The following is a 16,335-nucleotide window of genomic DNA, read 5'->3' on the forward strand; positions in this document are numbered from 1 at the left end:
GAACTAGGTAAACTTCCAGCAGGGTTTCTTGCCTGGTTATGGGTTCCCCAAATTGATGATCTGGTATGCCATTTATTTTTCATACAAACCTATCACTAGTAGAGAATAAGTGAAAGGAAAAAAATCAGTGTCCTTTGCCAGTTTAGTTATCAGGAAAAAAAGATGCTTACTGTACTTAGCCCGTCTGCAGAAAATAAATACACATTCATTTTCTAACATCTTTTCTTTTTTTCAATACCCCAAAATCTCAGCACAAATAAATAACAAAAACACAGATTACTCTTTCCCAGAAGAAAGAGTTCCTTACCTGAGAGTATGGTCCTGCTATGGTCTCACTCCGAGCAGGGGTTGCTTTAAAAGTCAACTTAATTGGCTGGTGCTGCTGATACATTCTTACAGTTATGCCGGCAGCAATCACTATGAAGGTACAGTACCTTAAAACTAAACATTAGGCCCGCCCATTTGGATTGCAGAAGAGAAATAGGGATCCCAGCCCATTTTCTCCTACTTCAATAGATGGGAAAGCCTGCTAAATAATAGCTCGTTGCCTTGAGGAATGAGGTTGTGAAAGAGAATTTGGTCTGTTTCTTTCTTACTTTTCTGTATTATGGAGAAACATATGTAGGTACTTTGGAAGGATCCTTATTAACTAAATAAACCCCACCACATGTTGCATTTATGCTTTTGTGATTAGATTTGTGGAAATCAAATTTATGAATAACTCCTCAACTTCCCTATGTGTGTTTAATTCTTTCTCTCCTCTGCATTTGTACCCCACTCCATGTATACCTCTGTGACTGAAGAGATGCTTATAGCACCAAATGTTTTATGACTGTCAATTGTAATTTAAGAGAAATTTCTCTACTAAATCCCAATTGAAAAAAAAAATTGGGTTGCTCCCAAACCATGACACGGAATGCAACCTACTTGCCTGGGAGGACATTCTATCATGCTTCCTCATTTGCACTTGAAAGTGGAAATTAAAGCTGAGCTAGATAAGAATAAGAACACTCTTATTAATAAATAATGGTGAAACCTGAAAATATTATATACAAGTTCTAAAAGGCAAAATAAAATTGTTGACTAACTTGTTGACTATGTCACATTTACCTTTATGTAAATTTATTTATTTATTGGTTTGATTTATATGCCGCCCTTCTCCAGAGACTCAGGGCGGCTTACAATGCGTTAAGCAATAGCCTTCATACTTTTGTATATACCTACTTAGTAGGGCTTTCAGCCCCCCCAAGCGGTGTTCTTTTTTATATAAAGTCAGCTTATTGCCCCCACAAACCGGGTCCTCATTTTACCTACCTCGAAAGGATGGAAGGCTGAGTCAACCTTGAGCCTGGTGAGATTTGAACTTCCAGTAATTGCAGACAGCTGGTGCTACTTTAACAGCACTTAGTCAGCTGCGCCACCAAGACTCTATTTATTTTACAATCTCAAAGGTGCTTTTTCAGGAGGCAACTGGACTTTCTTGTTTTTTCTTTTGAAGATGTTTTTCTTCTCATTCAAGAAGCTTCTTCAGCTCTGACAGGACAGAATCCTTCCATTCCCCACTGTCCTGTGGGGAAAAGACAAGAAAGTCCAGTTACCTCCTGAAAAAGCATCTTTGGGATTACAACCGATTGCTTAGCAACTATTTGAAGTTACAACAGACGGTTCATATGTTACTTATGCTGCTGTTTCGAGGCTAAAGCCGCTGCAGCATCCCTGCAATCATTCACTCTTATGAGTGAATAATGCTATAGCGTCCCTTCCCTACCTTCCCATCCCACCCCAAATCTCTGCAAACCTTGGACCTCCTCCCCAGAGCTTTCCACAGCACTACGCAGGGTGTGTTAGAGAAGCAGAATGGATCACTTTATATGCTGGGGCACGTGGCCATATCACAGAAGCAGCTGCCATTTCAGTGTGGCCAAAAGGAAATGTGATTGTGCTGAAATTGTGGTTACGTGACTCAGGGTCACTGACATGCCCTCCTTCCCCAATGTGAGGTCGGGAGCTCCAGAGACCTTTAAGCGTGTGATGGATATTGGGGGAGTAGGTAGGTGGCCCAAGCTCTTCAGGGACGGTGCAGGGGGAGGTCTGTGGGGAGCAAATCCAAGGGATGTGGGAAGCCTGAGGGGTGGTAAGCAGAGCACAGGGGGTTTCAGGGGGTAGGGGATGCCTTGGGAAGTCCAATGCAGACAGACCTGGACCTGTGCTAAGCCTTCCTGAGGCCTCCCATGCTCTCTTTAATCACACACAGGGTTATTTAATGACTGGATCAGGGAGACCAGGGGGTGAAGTCTGGTAATGGGCAGTCTCCATTGAGGACTACCTGTAGTATGTCAGCTGCAAAATAATAAACTATTAAATGATAATAACTGTACTATTTAAGTTATCTAACAGCTGATCTGGGATAATGAAATCAGCTGCAAGGAAGCTACACTATAGAAAGATAAGTCATTTCTAAACAGACCTGCTGATCTATCTAGCTTATCTTCCATTTGGCCACATGCAGAAAGACATGAGATGAACTGTGAAAAGGGGAAATGCAGGTCTTTGGAGAACAAAGAGTAAACAGATAACCTGTTTTGTGACTAAAACTTTGTCACTGCCCAGATGGAAAACAGGTTTCATGATATGAGTAATTTATAAATGTTTCTTCACAGCATCCATGGAAAAGCCATGGCGTAAATCATTTCTCAGTGTTGGCAATATGTGAATTCCTTAAAAAATAAAATAAAATAGTAATAACATGATGGTAGTATCTTCAAGGGAGGGTCAAAATAGGCAAGATGGCAACACAGCATTGCAAACCTTTTGACAATGTCATATATGTGTACAAATTGGGAGACCTTGGACTGAGATATATGCCTAAAATTTTGCCTGTTTTGAAGCTTCTCAGTGGGTCCCCATGGTTGTATTGATGGCCTCAAAGGGAATATGGGCGGGAAAACATGTCAGGAACTACTTATAATGACTATGTTTTATCACCCAAGTTAGAAGTAATATGAGAGGTCCTTGGTGCTCTCTGAGCTTGGTTATTTTCTTGCAGACATTTCATTACCCAAGCTAGGTAACATCATCAATACTAGTACTGGACTAGGACTAACAGTGATGATGTTAGTTTGTGTAATAAAATGTCTGCAAGAAAACAAACAAGCTCAGAGAGAACCAAGGACCCCTCATTTCAACTCTGAGCTACAAATATTCTCCTTCATTGGTAGCAGTAATATGACTATGAATAACAGATACTAAGAAATAATAGTAGAAGTGGACAATTTTCCTCCAGCCCTCTACATATGATTCCTAGAAGCTTTGACTGACCATTGTGCAAAGCAAGGTATTGGATTTGATAAGACAGTTTTTTAAACAGGATTACCATCTTTGCACTCACAAACAATGATTTATATTTCCTTCCCGTCATCTTTGGTGTCATATATAATTCTCCAACTTCATATTGCGACACTGGACTAAATTGTGAAAGATTGACATGACTGCACCCACGTGAAAACAATTTATTGAAGGGAGAGGTTTGAGATACTAGACAAGATTCAAAACACGTAAATTAATTACTGCTTACAGTGTTTCCCATTTTAACCGGAAGTATTTTACAAACTAAAACTTTTTTAAAATGAAAATGTGTGTTTAGTCACAGTAATTGGAGCTCCCTCAACCTTTATAGACCATAGTAGGAATTAATAAATATACTAAAGTAATAGCACATGATATATTTCAATATTATCCTGCCTATTAAGGCAATTTTGTGTGAAATTACTTGAGCTGTACAAACATAAGATCTCAAAATTATCCACCCTATTTTCAGTCAAAAAAAGCAGTGGGTGGTATTTTGAAAGGAAGAAAAAAAATGACAACTTTTCTTCTTGAAAACCTAACAATTTAATTATCACACCTGATGTGGCTTCTCCCTATGTTGCCCTTCCCCCACCACCCCCAAACAAATATTGAAAATTCTGTTTTCCTTGGAAATGTGTTTATGATTTAGCACACTTGATCAAACCGAGTTTGGAGGTAATGTAATATCATTAAAGGACAATGTTAACAAAAACTATTTTTCAGAACAGACCAAAACACCCAATAAGCCCCAAATCAGTCCCACCCCACTATGGGATTTTTCCCTTGTATCTTTTATCTAATTCTCACAATTTAAATTCATTTGACATTTCCAGAATGATGTTTTCCTACCCCGAATCTTTTCTTCTTTCACAATACCTTAATTATCCATCCCAATATTTCAGATTAAATGAAGTTGCTTTTCTTCTTCTCTGTCAAGAACTGGCAGTTCTTGCTCCTCTTGCCATGCAAGTTTTAAAGCTTATTTTACACTGATATAATATTGGGGTATATTAATCCCCCAACCTCTTCTGCTCATGTTGCTTAGATAATACCAACCTCTTTGGAGGCCCAAGGGCCCAGTTCCCTCTTAAATTATAGCTTCCAGTTGCAACTTTTTTTCTGCTTAGTTTATTTATTGAGAACAAAGGGAAAAGAGTAATGCTATCATATTGTTTTTATCTTTCATAGATTTTTAAAAAAATATTTGTAAACTGGTCAAAGAATATTGGCTACTAGAAATACATAATATGCTTATTATATTTATTACATAATAAATTAGAGATATAATAACCTATAGTCACAGCAATAACAATCCAAATAATAGTATCAAGAATAATAAGGGTCTAACATACACATGAAGGAAACAAACATTACAATTGTGATTCATATCACTCAAGGCACATTTTGTTTGATGTCTTAAAGAAATGACTGTTCAATGAATATTCCTGGGAAAACTTTCTAAAATTCAGATGCTACTATACAGATTAAATGCTCCCAAGATCTACTAATATAATGCCATAACCAAAATATATTATGATCTTAAAGTATAGTAAACTGACATAGCCATTAATGATAAATTAGACCAAGGAAATTGCAACAGCTGGTTCAGCAGTCTTCCACTCATATTTGAAACGATGTCTATTTCGTCTGAGGCTTTTTTCTCTCTATTGCTCTTTGTAAAGCTTGAAGGATTGAGTTTTTGTTATTCTGAATGTTGTAACTAGTTAGCTCTATTAACTTATCAAAATTTTCCTCAGAGTATTGAAAGTTTAGTATTCCATATGGAGAAAGAGGACTAGTTACATCAACTTCACCTTGCTTCAGTTCAGTGGCAGCACGTTTCATACCTGCAAAACACAATTTACCATTAAATGTATTATTTGCTCAAAATCTGCAAAACAAAGTCAGTATCTTTTTATTAGTGCTGCTATCCCTATTACAGAAGCAAGTCTGTTATGGTTGTCGACCACAAGAGTTGATCTGATCTAAACCTTCTGCTTCTGGATTATATCAGGGATGAGGAACCTGTGACTTTCTGAATTACAGCTTCCACCATACAGTATTTCAACATTAGCCATACTTGCGTAGTAAAAAAACCAAATCACAAAATATACACATTCATCAATTCCAAATAGAAGTTGTATCTGAGTTGAGTTTGGAAATATCTCAAGCGCCACAAATTGCACCCACTGGAATAGAATAACTTTGGCTCCACTATCCATCCATTATAGTAGAATGGCAGGAGTGCTGAGGCCTCTGCTGCCATTCAGCTGTCAAGCTGCAAAGCATATATTTCCCTAAGTTCAGCTTTTGCATTATTAGGGTGCTATTCCATCCCACAAACAAACAGGAACTTCCATTCTTCCTAACTTCCTGTTTGTCATGGGATGGAGTAGCACCATAATGATGCAAAGGCTGAAGACCAGAACAAGTCATAATGAATGTTGGAGAGGAAGGAAAGGCATGCATTTCAAAGGCATGATAATGCCCATAATATCAGATCTATTTAACATAAGAAACTTAATTTTGAAGGGTGATGGGGTGGCAGCCTTTGAATGTTATGCTAGGGATTGCATTCAAGAAGTAGAAAAAGCCAGGAGAATATCTATTGGACAAAAATTATGTAATAATTTAATTTAATTTAATTTAATTTAACAATTTTGCTCCACTGTCATATTAAGCAGTACAATTTGGGGACAAATTTCCCAAGGTTCCTTTGGACCAAACCCAGAATTGTAAGTCCATATATGTCCCTGGGATTCCAGACTATACACCACTAACTTAATATAACTGAAAGAGTTTAAAGATATCTTTAATATCTTCTTGACTACTCCAAGGTTGTATAACTGACAAGAAGCTTCTTGGATGAGTAGCAAAACATCATCAGGGATAAACCAAAGTCCAGCAGCCATTTGAAAATCACCTTTGGGACAACTAGCAAGATATTTTTTAAATAAAGAGTTATCTAAAGTTAGAAAATGAAGGGTAACTTAGTAGGAGGATTATAAGTAATGATGATAGGCTTGTGTAAACTTCCAAATTTACTGATTTATAATAGCACAAGTGTAGTAGAGGGTTTAGTTCACCAAATGTGAATATTCACCTGTGGGAAAAATGGTTAGGTCTGTTAAGGAAACAAGCAACTTACCTGGTGCTTTGTATTTCTTGAAGGTATCATTTATTAGTGGGAAAAAAACCACAATAGGTGCTTTGGAATCTGTAGTATCTTCAAAAACATAACACTCCTTCAGATTCTTTTCTCTACTCAGATCTATTTTGGGGAATGGAATCCCTTGCTTTGTAAAGTATCTGGAGGCTTCGTTTAAAGGCTAGATTATGACAGGACAAAGGAAATAATAGCAATAATAAGAATAATAAGTTGTGGTAATGATTATCATATTTCTTTCTTGATTGATTCATCTTATTTCTGGATCTTTTACTCCAATTCATTTCTACCTAGGAAATCAAGGGAAGGTGTAGGAGATGACTAGTTTGAGGCCAAGGGAGGGATCAAGTGCATTATCAGTGTGGAGTCCCTTTGTGCCCACAAGAGATCTAGGTCCATCCATCCTTAAATTCCATTGACTCTTATCTACCACCAATTTGGCTTGACCATTAGCAGTACAGATTCTTGTTTAGAGATAGCATGGAATAATCCTGTATTCATTTGAACAACCCTGGTTCCTGATTTCTTATACCTGCCAGAAGACTTTATAAGGATCTATTAGTTAAGGATAATCTCTCTTGGCACACAATTCAACTTATCTGTGCACAAAGAATGTGTCTGTGTAAATGAACATGGTTCCACTGAGCCTGTATAATGGTATATAGGAATGGCCTTGGGAGATATGGTAACAAGACACAACTGAGGGAACAGTTGCATAAAAGGCAGCTTAGCCTACAGCAGGAATGTGGGCAGAGCAAGTGGCTCAAAAGAGATCCTCCTAGTTTTAGGGCAGGAAAGGGAATGGGGAAAAGAAGTATTTTCAGACTTGCAAGATTGATGTTAGCTTTACGAGGTAGATCAGACAAAAAATAAGACCAGATGAGCTAATTCTACTTTACTGTAAGCTAATTCTGTTATTGTAATTAACAGAATCATGCCTGTGTCTGTGTCTTGTCTATATTATTCCTACATACCATTAAAGCCTGTGAGGATCTTCTGTGAAAATAATCTGTGTCTTGATTTAGACTGGATTCTGAATTTGGTTGTTACAATGTTCAAATTGCTTTTCATACATCACCTAAGTAATGCACAAGAGAACTTCATTGGCCCCTTTAGGCAAAAATGGAAGAATGTTTATTTGCTTGGGATATTTAGGCTGTATATTTACCCAGAAGTAGACTATTGTTCCTGAATAACCTGAATCTTGTAATCAGAACTGATCAGTACTGGCTGTGCGTAGATGGAGTCTCAGGATTTCTTGCATTTAAGATTTACTTAAGTATAGGGTGGCACTGGAACAACTTCCTATGATTTCCCAACTTTCTGTGCTCCATAACTTAGCTTTGTGTGCTTCAAGCATAACAGCTTCTTAAGAGACTTTGATATTTTCACTGGATTGTGTTTCGCTCACTTAAAGATGACCATCAATAAAAACCTGTATATTTGGAACTTGCACTACACACTAGGATTAGCATCTAAACTATTGACTTCAACAGTGAATGTCCTTGCTAATTTTTAGCTCTGGACTGTTAACCAGTTTACCAAAATGGTAATTGGTAATTGACCAATTGTTTGGCCAGACAAATTGGGTAGAGAAGACATTGATATGGAAGTAAGAGAAAATCCTTTTCTACCCAGTTTTGTGACCTCCACAAATAATCTCCAAGACCTATAAAGAAGGTTTTCTTGCTGCCAGTACTACAATAACAGTGTTTAATATGAGTGAAAATGCAATCATGTATGTTTATCGCCAGGGGGAATGAGACAATCCTTTTAAGCTCATTTAATGCTAGCATTCTCAGACAAAGCAAAAGCACATACTGTATATGGACATGCACGCGACCTCTCAGAATTCAGATTAACATATTAACAGAGTTGGAAGGGATCTCCAACCCTAGATATAGGCCATCTAGTCCAACCCCCCACCCAAGCAGACCCTACTCTATTCTTTTCTGTAGAATTCTGTAAGTGTAAAACACAAACTAATGACACAAAAACAACACTTAATTGTAAATCATCTCACTGCTGTTTGTGAGCCTGAAGAATAATTCAAATGTATAATGACATCCGCTTTTCTCTCTGGTCTCATCAGTGGTGCATAGCTGGTGTCTATAAAGGCAGCTGTATCTACAAGGTTCAGATATTCCAATGGAGTCATCAACTGGTTAGGAAAAGTGTCCAGTACAGTATCTGAAAGGCAAATTTTTTTATTAGCAGCTCATAGCTTCAAAAAGTAGTTTGCTTTTTGCTTTGATTCAACTTCTAATTTTCTTTAGGACATATGGCACATCACATTTCCACATTCATAAAACCACATTCATAAAAGTATGGAATGTTACTTGAAACAGCTTGTTATCTGTTTATAGCTGATGTAAGAGAAATCTTCTCTCTATAACTAAATGTTCTTTTCGAAGCACTGTTGCACTGAAAATTGCCAATGTGAAATAAGAATGAAGTAGCAACCAAGGAGCATCTAACCCTAACCAGTTTGAAACAAGGAAGCAATTGATTCACTGCCAATATATTTGCTTTAATAAATAAGAGAAAGAAAAAGAAGGTAAGAAAAAAGGGGGGAGAGGGCAACTAAAAACCGAAAATAAAGAGAACAACAAAACACATGCTTCATTCAGTCTAATTTTTGCACTGATCATTAAACCTTGACTACATGGAATGATATTGACCAGTATTTCCATAATATTGAGAGATTGTCAGCACATAAAGTGAATACATTTCAGGAATTCAGATTTAAACCATATTGATCTTTGTAATAGTATATTAATAAATATGTGGAAATTAAACAAAAATGGGCAAAAGCAGACAAATCAATATCACCCACATTATACTTTCAACATAATAAAGTTAATCCCCTGTGGTATCCAGTATATGTGAAAAAGAATATTTCATTAAATTAGTCTCAAACTACAGTTAAAATTTCTTTAAAATCTTACCCAACGATATGTGATTTCGCAACACTTATTCTTCAGTTCTTGTAAATACCCTTAGCAATATTGTTTTATTGCTCATTTAAAATATTGTGGAATTAGAATTATTCAAATCACATTCTAATAATGTAGCTGTGAACTCATGAGACTCTTTGCTATTTTGGACTTTGAGTGCTACATTTTAGTGGCTAAGTTCACATCTTAGTGTGCAAAGCTGTTAATATACAGTATTTTGTTTGGTTTGGGGAATCCAGCCATCATAGTTCATTTGACAATTGCTATTTTCAAGGGAGAGATATGTCCAATTTTAGACATCTTACTAACTATTTTTTAGCATTAACGCTTGCAGTTTTTAAAATCAGGTCATCATCTTAATGAACAAACTGATACAAATTTTCGTAGCATTGACCATGTACCTTTCCATATATAAAAATTTTTATTCTCTAGATATCCATTGTTTAATTGGAATCCATTTAAGAAACTGTAGACCTCTGATGTTGATACACGCTCTGTTATGACTTCGCGAAGTAACTTCATAGTCTTATGTGTAGGCATGACCAGGTAAGTATTCACTGCTTCTGCTACTGGTGGCAGAGGTGGTTTTTCTCCTGAAGAACAGAACATACATAGGTTAATTTAGTGCAGCAGGCACTAAGAGGAAAAGATAGACTAATGTATATTGCAAGATTTTTGTCATTGATTATCACTTCAGAGTATACCAAAAGCCATATAAATAAATGCAACACAGCTATTCTTTTCATATGCTCATTAATATAGAATTAATATAATAGGTAAGCTAGTCTCTGACTATATGTGGAATAAAGCTCCTGCACATTCATGCACATGCTGTCAAGTTCTGGAATGGCGCATTGAAATAAGATTCCAAACAACTAATGTCTTTGGTGTAGAGAGTTCTTTATCTTGCACTCCATCACAATCCAACAATCACCCATGAAAAGTGAAGTATTGTCAGCACTATTGCGCAGTGCTCCCCACCATCATTTAAAGTGTTCCACTTCCATCCCGTGACTCCACCCCGCAGCTCCACCCAGAGGCCGAGTTCCGCTCACACCCCCAGCTAGACAACATTACAATCCAAGGCTTGTTCCACTCAGCTTGTCATCCACACTGAGGACTGGTTCCCTTCAGGTGGAGGCCCTGAATATCAGCTGTTTCTGGGCCCACCTCTCAGTTGTGCGGCGGTGACAGCATCGGAGGCCGCAGCGAAAATGGAGGCACCCAGAGCAGTGGTGAAGACTGCAGGGGGGCTTCAGAGGCCGCGGCGAAAATGGCAGCGGCCATGACAGAGGCAAAGGCTGCAGCGAACATGATGGCAGCTGCAGCTTCCAGTCGGCCAGGCTGGTTAGTAAGTGGTCACTCCAATCCCGCCGGAATGGCAGCCCCGGCACATCGGGACTGATACATGCAGCTATCCATGTGGATGATGGGTGTAATCAGATATGATACAGAGCTATTTGACATTAAAGCTCATCCTTGTATAATGATATTGATTATACTGATTGAGACTATCTTGAGTTTCTCTGTACATGGCTTTTGCTGTCTTCCAGTAAGCATTGGACTCAAGCTCAAGACCCTTTCTATGGGAAAAACTAAGAGGATTGGCGATTGACTGTTGCTATTGTTCCTAGTGCATGAATTCTATCAAGATGGAATACAAGTGTCTAATTTCAGACTTCATCTCTGTGCACAGTAGAGGCATTTTAGCTCTTTCCTTCTGTTTTACTTATGGGTCAACTCATTAACAAAACAACTCTCAGATCATTAACTCCCAATAACAGAAATGCATGTTCTATTTCTGCTTTTTTAAGAGATGACATAGCCATTATTTCAAGGTCCCCCATTGGTTCTTGGTGCACATTCAAAAGTCTTGTGTGCTACTATAGTGACAATCACCTTGTTCTGAACTTCCAGAAGACCAAAATAATAAGAATAAGATTAAGAATAAGAATAAGAATAAGAATAAGAATAAGAAAAAAATAGAAGGAATAGAACTGGGAAATGGAAACATAGTAAAAGCATTAGCAAAGGATGATGGTTACAAATATCTAGGCATATTGGAAGCAGATAACATCTTGAATGGAAAAGTCAAAGAGTCAATGCAAAAGGAATACATCAGGAGGGTCTGCAAAATATTAAAATCAAAACTGAATGCTGGAAATTAGAGGCATTAATACATGGGCAGTTCCAGTGATATGCTACTCAGCTGGAATCATCAACTGGACTTTGGCTGAACTGGAAAACCTGGACCGCAAACTTTTCAATATGTACCACGCTTTACATCCACGTAGTGACATCGACAGATTGTACCTGCCAAGAAAAATAGGGGGCAGAGGACTATTGCAAATCCATCAAACTGTAGAAGAAGAAAAACAAAGTTTGAATGATTTTATGAACCAAAGTACAGAAAAATTGCTGCAGGCTGTGAAAACGGAGAACAACAGAAACAAAGTCAGAATATAAGGAAAAACAGCTGGATGACAGATTAAATAGATGGAAAAACAAAGTTTTGCATGGACAGCACTTGAAAAACATTGAAGGAAATGTGATGACAACATTACATGGGCTTGGCTTAAGATGGGAACCATCAAGAAAGAAACGGAAGGTTTAATACTGGCTGCTCAAGAACAAGCACTACAAACTAATGCCATGAAACCAAAGATACAAAAATCCATCAACAATCCAAATTGCCGACTTTGCAACAACAAAGTCGAAAATGTTTCATATTTAATATGTGAATGCAGCAAAATCGCACAAACTGATTACAAAGCTAGACACGACTGAGTTGCTAAATTAATCCACTGGTCATTATGTAAAAAATACAACTTTCCTGTATCCAAAAAGTCATGGGAACATAAAGTGGAAAAAGTTATAGAAAATGAGAAGGTGAAGATCTTGTGGGACTTTCGAATACAGATGGATCGTCACTTGGAACACAACACGCCAGATATCACAGTTGTCGAAAACCGAAACATACAATTTATTGACATCGCGGTACCAGGAGATGCCAGAGTTGAAGAAAAAGAACTGGAAAAAATCATGAAATATTGTGACCTGGCCATAGAAACTACACGGCTATGGATGAAACATGTCACAGTGATACCCATTGTCATCTGGGCACTTGGTACCATGTCCAAGAATTTCACAAAACACCTCAAGAAATTGCAGCTTCCTGCAATAACACCAGCGGAACTGCAAAAAACGGCACTAGTTGGAATATCATATATTTTAAGAAGGTACTTGGTTGATACCTAGGACGCTGGCAGCAATCTGTATCAACTATTAGCACCAGTCAATGGTATTTGTGACACGTTTTTAAATGTCCAGTTGACTGAGTTTCATTTTTAATGAATAAAAGAACTCGCATATCAACATAGCAGATGCACAGACTCAAAAAAAAAAAAATCCTCTTCAGCTGTCTTAAGATTTTTCCGTGCAAGAGGTGAAAAATGTATCCCTTAAACTTCTCAAATTATTGACAGCAAAATCACTGGCTCAGTTGTTCCGTGATTCCCAGCTAGGTCCATTTCTAAACAATACCCAGATGGAAACTATCCAAACTAAGTTTATAAGAACAGTGTTCCAAGTTCCAAAATGCCTATCTAATGCAAATTTGAGATTAGAATTTGGGCAGATGAAGATAGAGGTTACAGCATGTTTGTTAATATTTAGTTGTTATCTTAAATCCATTCTTTTTCAGCTGGGCTCAGCCCAGCTGAGTTTTGTTTTTTTTTAAAAAAAAATTTTAATTTTTAAAATTTTAAAATTTTAAATTTATCTTATGAATTTGGGTTGTTTTAATTTTTGTTTTCTGGGCCAATTATTTAATTGTATTTTAATGGTTTTTTAACATTTGTATTATATGTATTTTATTTGGCTGTTCACCGCCTTGAGTCCTTCGGGAGTAGGGCGGTATACAAACTCAAATCATCATCATCATCATCATCATCATCATCATCATCATCATCTCTTCTCTCAGATGAATTTGAGACCTCATGGAATCAAGCAATATATAAACAACTTTCATCATATGACATCTCCCTTGTTTCCCTATATTCTTTTGATTTCACTCAAACTGGAAGAGACATTAAAGGAAGACTTTGACATTGAAAGAGGACTCACCCCAAATTATCTCCAAATTTGAATTAACCATATTACATGAAAATCAGCCAGCTACATCAACTCACTCATCTCTCCAGCCTAGCAAAGATTCTTCTTCAGAGTCAGATATAATAGTTTACCTTCAATACTTTTATATGGGTAATTCAATAAAGTCCTCATATTAACTGAACCTATCATTGGGATGATGAATAATTGAATCTATTCTTCACTGCTCCTTCTACAATCATATCCAAAGAAGACTTATCTCCCCTGCCTTGCTACATACATGAAACTATCCTGAAGAATTCCTTGTCAATTTCCTCTTATTAGACAAGTGCTATCAACCATAATGTAACAAAGTTCTATATAACTGTTGTGAATATGCACAAACTTATTATCACACATGACTGATTCCTTTGTACCTCATTATTATATTCTCAGCTATATAGTATTGAAATACTTATTACTTTAACATTAATAATTTGAGAGATATTCACCTTTTTAAATATTTCACCTTTTCCAACATGCATAGCTAAATGTCTATGGAGATTCTCAGTCATCTGAGTCATGGTCATCCCAAAGTTGCTTTTTAAAGAGGCAACCGGATTTTCTTGTTTTTCTTTGAAGATGTTTCGCTTCTCAACCAAGAAGCTTCTTCAGCACAAGAAACTTGGATGAGAAGCAAAATGTCTTCAAAGAAAAACAAGAAAGTCCAGTTGCCTCTTGAAAAAAGCACCTTTCGGATTTCTCTTTTTTAATTTCTCAGGGCTATGTGGATAGTTTGTATAATTGTTTTTTCTTTGCTTTACAGAATATTCTGTATGTTTTGTTTAATCTGGACACTGAATGAAATAAATATTATCTATCTATCATTTGGTACATGAATACATACACTGCAGTACCTGTTCAACATGATTTATGGAAGGATGGTGACTGAGACCCTGCTTCACTTCTGAGAAGCACTGAGGAAATAAATTCATATTGCTTTAAGTATGCATTTGTGAGCTCAGTTCTGTACTTCCAGAGTTCATTTATTTATTTATTTATTTATTTTAATTTATTTTGTCAAGCATGTATGAGAAAATAAGTATAAGTATGAACATAACATATAAACATATAAGTATAAACAGGTATAAGTATAATAAATTAGTACGAATAAATGGGAACAGTAGGAGAGGAAAGGTAGGCGCACTGGTACGCTTATGCACGCCCCCTTACAGACCTCTTAGGAATGGAGTGAGGTCCACGGTAGACATTTTAAGGTTAAAGCTTTGGGGGTTTGAGGATGTAACAACAGATTCAAGTAGTGAGTTCCAGGCATTGACCACTCTGTTGCTGAAGTCGTATTTTCTGCAATCGAGTTTGGAGCAGTTTGAGTTTGTATCTATTGTTTGCCCATGTATTATTACTCTACCACTTTTTTTAAAAAAATACTTTTTTTAAAAAAAGTGTACTGTTATGCTGATCATTATTTTTTGTTGTTATTCTATAGCAGTGTTTCTCAATCTCGACAACTTTAAAGTGTGTTTACTTCAACTCCCAGAATTTCCCTGCCAGCATGGTAACTAGGAAATTCTGGGAGAGAACTCCACACAGCTTAAAGTTACCAAGGTTGGGAAACATTGCTCTTTAGAGTACAGCTATTGTCTTTTTCATTATTCAGTGACATTCAGAAATACGAATGAGATCTATTTACTGAAGTATGCCCTTATCTATCAACATCCTACACCATTTTTTGAGAAAGATTACTGTAGTTATAAACCTAAACTGTTAAACATTTGAAATTCAATAAAAGAAAACATAGCAAAGTTGTGAAAACATAGCCGTGTCCTCTTTGCTGATGATGTCAAACTATTCAACACCACAGACAACTCTTACTACCCTTCAAAATGACTTAAACTGTGTATCTGAATGGTCAAACAATTGGCAACTTCAAATTTCTGCTAACAAATGCTCCGTGCTGCACATTGGCAATAGAAATAAGAACATCAAATATTTGCTGGCTGGAAACGATCTAAAAGTTGACCCACACGCTGTCAATGACCTAGGAGTACTCACTTCAAAATATCTAAGTCCCAGAGCTCACTGTAACATCATTGCAAAAAAGGCATTAAGAGTTGTCAATCTTATTTTACGAAGTTTTCTCTCTGGTAATGCTATACTTCTAACTAGGGCATATAAAACCTTTGCCAGACCTATACTTGAATATTGTTCATCCGCCTGGAACCCTCACTGTATTTCAGACATCAATACATTAGAGAGGGTCTAGAGATATTTTACTAGAAGAGTACTCAAATCTTTTGCTAGAAATAAAATTCCCTATACCACCAGGCTTGAAATTTTAGGTCTGGATAGCCTCAAACTACGCCATCTACATTCCGACCTATGCTTAGTTCATAAGATTATTTACCAAAAAAGTCCTACCTGTAAATGAGTACTTTAACCGTATGAGTACTTTCAACCGTAATAACACAAGGGCTATCAATAGATTCAAATTCAATGTAATTTGCTCTAATCTTGATTGTAGGAAATATGACTTCTGCAATAGAGTAGTAAATGTCTGGAACACTCTACCTGATCCTGTTGTTAGTCTCCCTAATCCCCATACCTTTTACCTTAAACTGTCTACCATGGACCTTTCATGTTTCTTAAGAGATCCCTAAGGGGGCATGCATAAGAGCACCAGCGCGCCTACCATCCCTGTCCTACTGTTCCTGTTTATATGTAATCATTCTATGTGTTTATGGCTATGTTTTGCCT

The 16,335-nt window shown here is 36.9% G+C and overlaps 2 protein-coding genes across 2 annotated transcripts in view; both read right to left on the reverse strand.

Annotated features, from left to right (window-relative positions):
- The window catches only part of LOC117665642 (cytosolic phospholipase A2 epsilon-like), a 38,941-nt gene extending 38,517 nt beyond the window's left edge, over positions 1-424 (reverse strand). The window contains exon 1 of the mRNA XM_034417783.3: positions 308-424. Coding sequence (XP_034273674.2) covers positions 308-391 — 84 coding nt within the window. The 5' untranslated portion in view covers positions 392-424. The remainder of the gene's footprint in view (positions 1-307) is intronic.
- A 3,542-nt stretch (positions 425-3,966) lies between these two features.
- LOC117665646 (cytosolic phospholipase A2 epsilon-like) overlaps positions 3,967-16,335 on the reverse strand; it is a 57,890-nt gene continuing 45,521 nt past the window's right edge. Inside the window, exons 18-21 of the mRNA XM_034417785.3 lie at positions 9,873-10,064; positions 8,538-8,704; positions 6,497-6,677; positions 3,967-5,195 (exon numbers count right to left, since the gene is read on the reverse strand). Of these exons, the coding sequence (XP_034273676.2) occupies positions 4,987-5,195; positions 6,497-6,677; positions 8,538-8,704; positions 9,873-10,064 (749 nt within the window). The 3' untranslated portion in view covers positions 3,967-4,986. The remainder of the gene's footprint in view (positions 5,196-6,496; positions 6,678-8,537; positions 8,705-9,872; positions 10,065-16,335) is intronic.

This window comes from Pantherophis guttatus, chromosome 1 (genome assembly GCF_059756535.1).
Source record: "Pantherophis guttatus breed Tessera chromosome 1, ASM5975653v1, whole genome shotgun sequence".
Lineage (NCBI taxonomy): Eukaryota > Metazoa > Chordata > Lepidosauria > Squamata > Colubridae > Pantherophis > Pantherophis guttatus.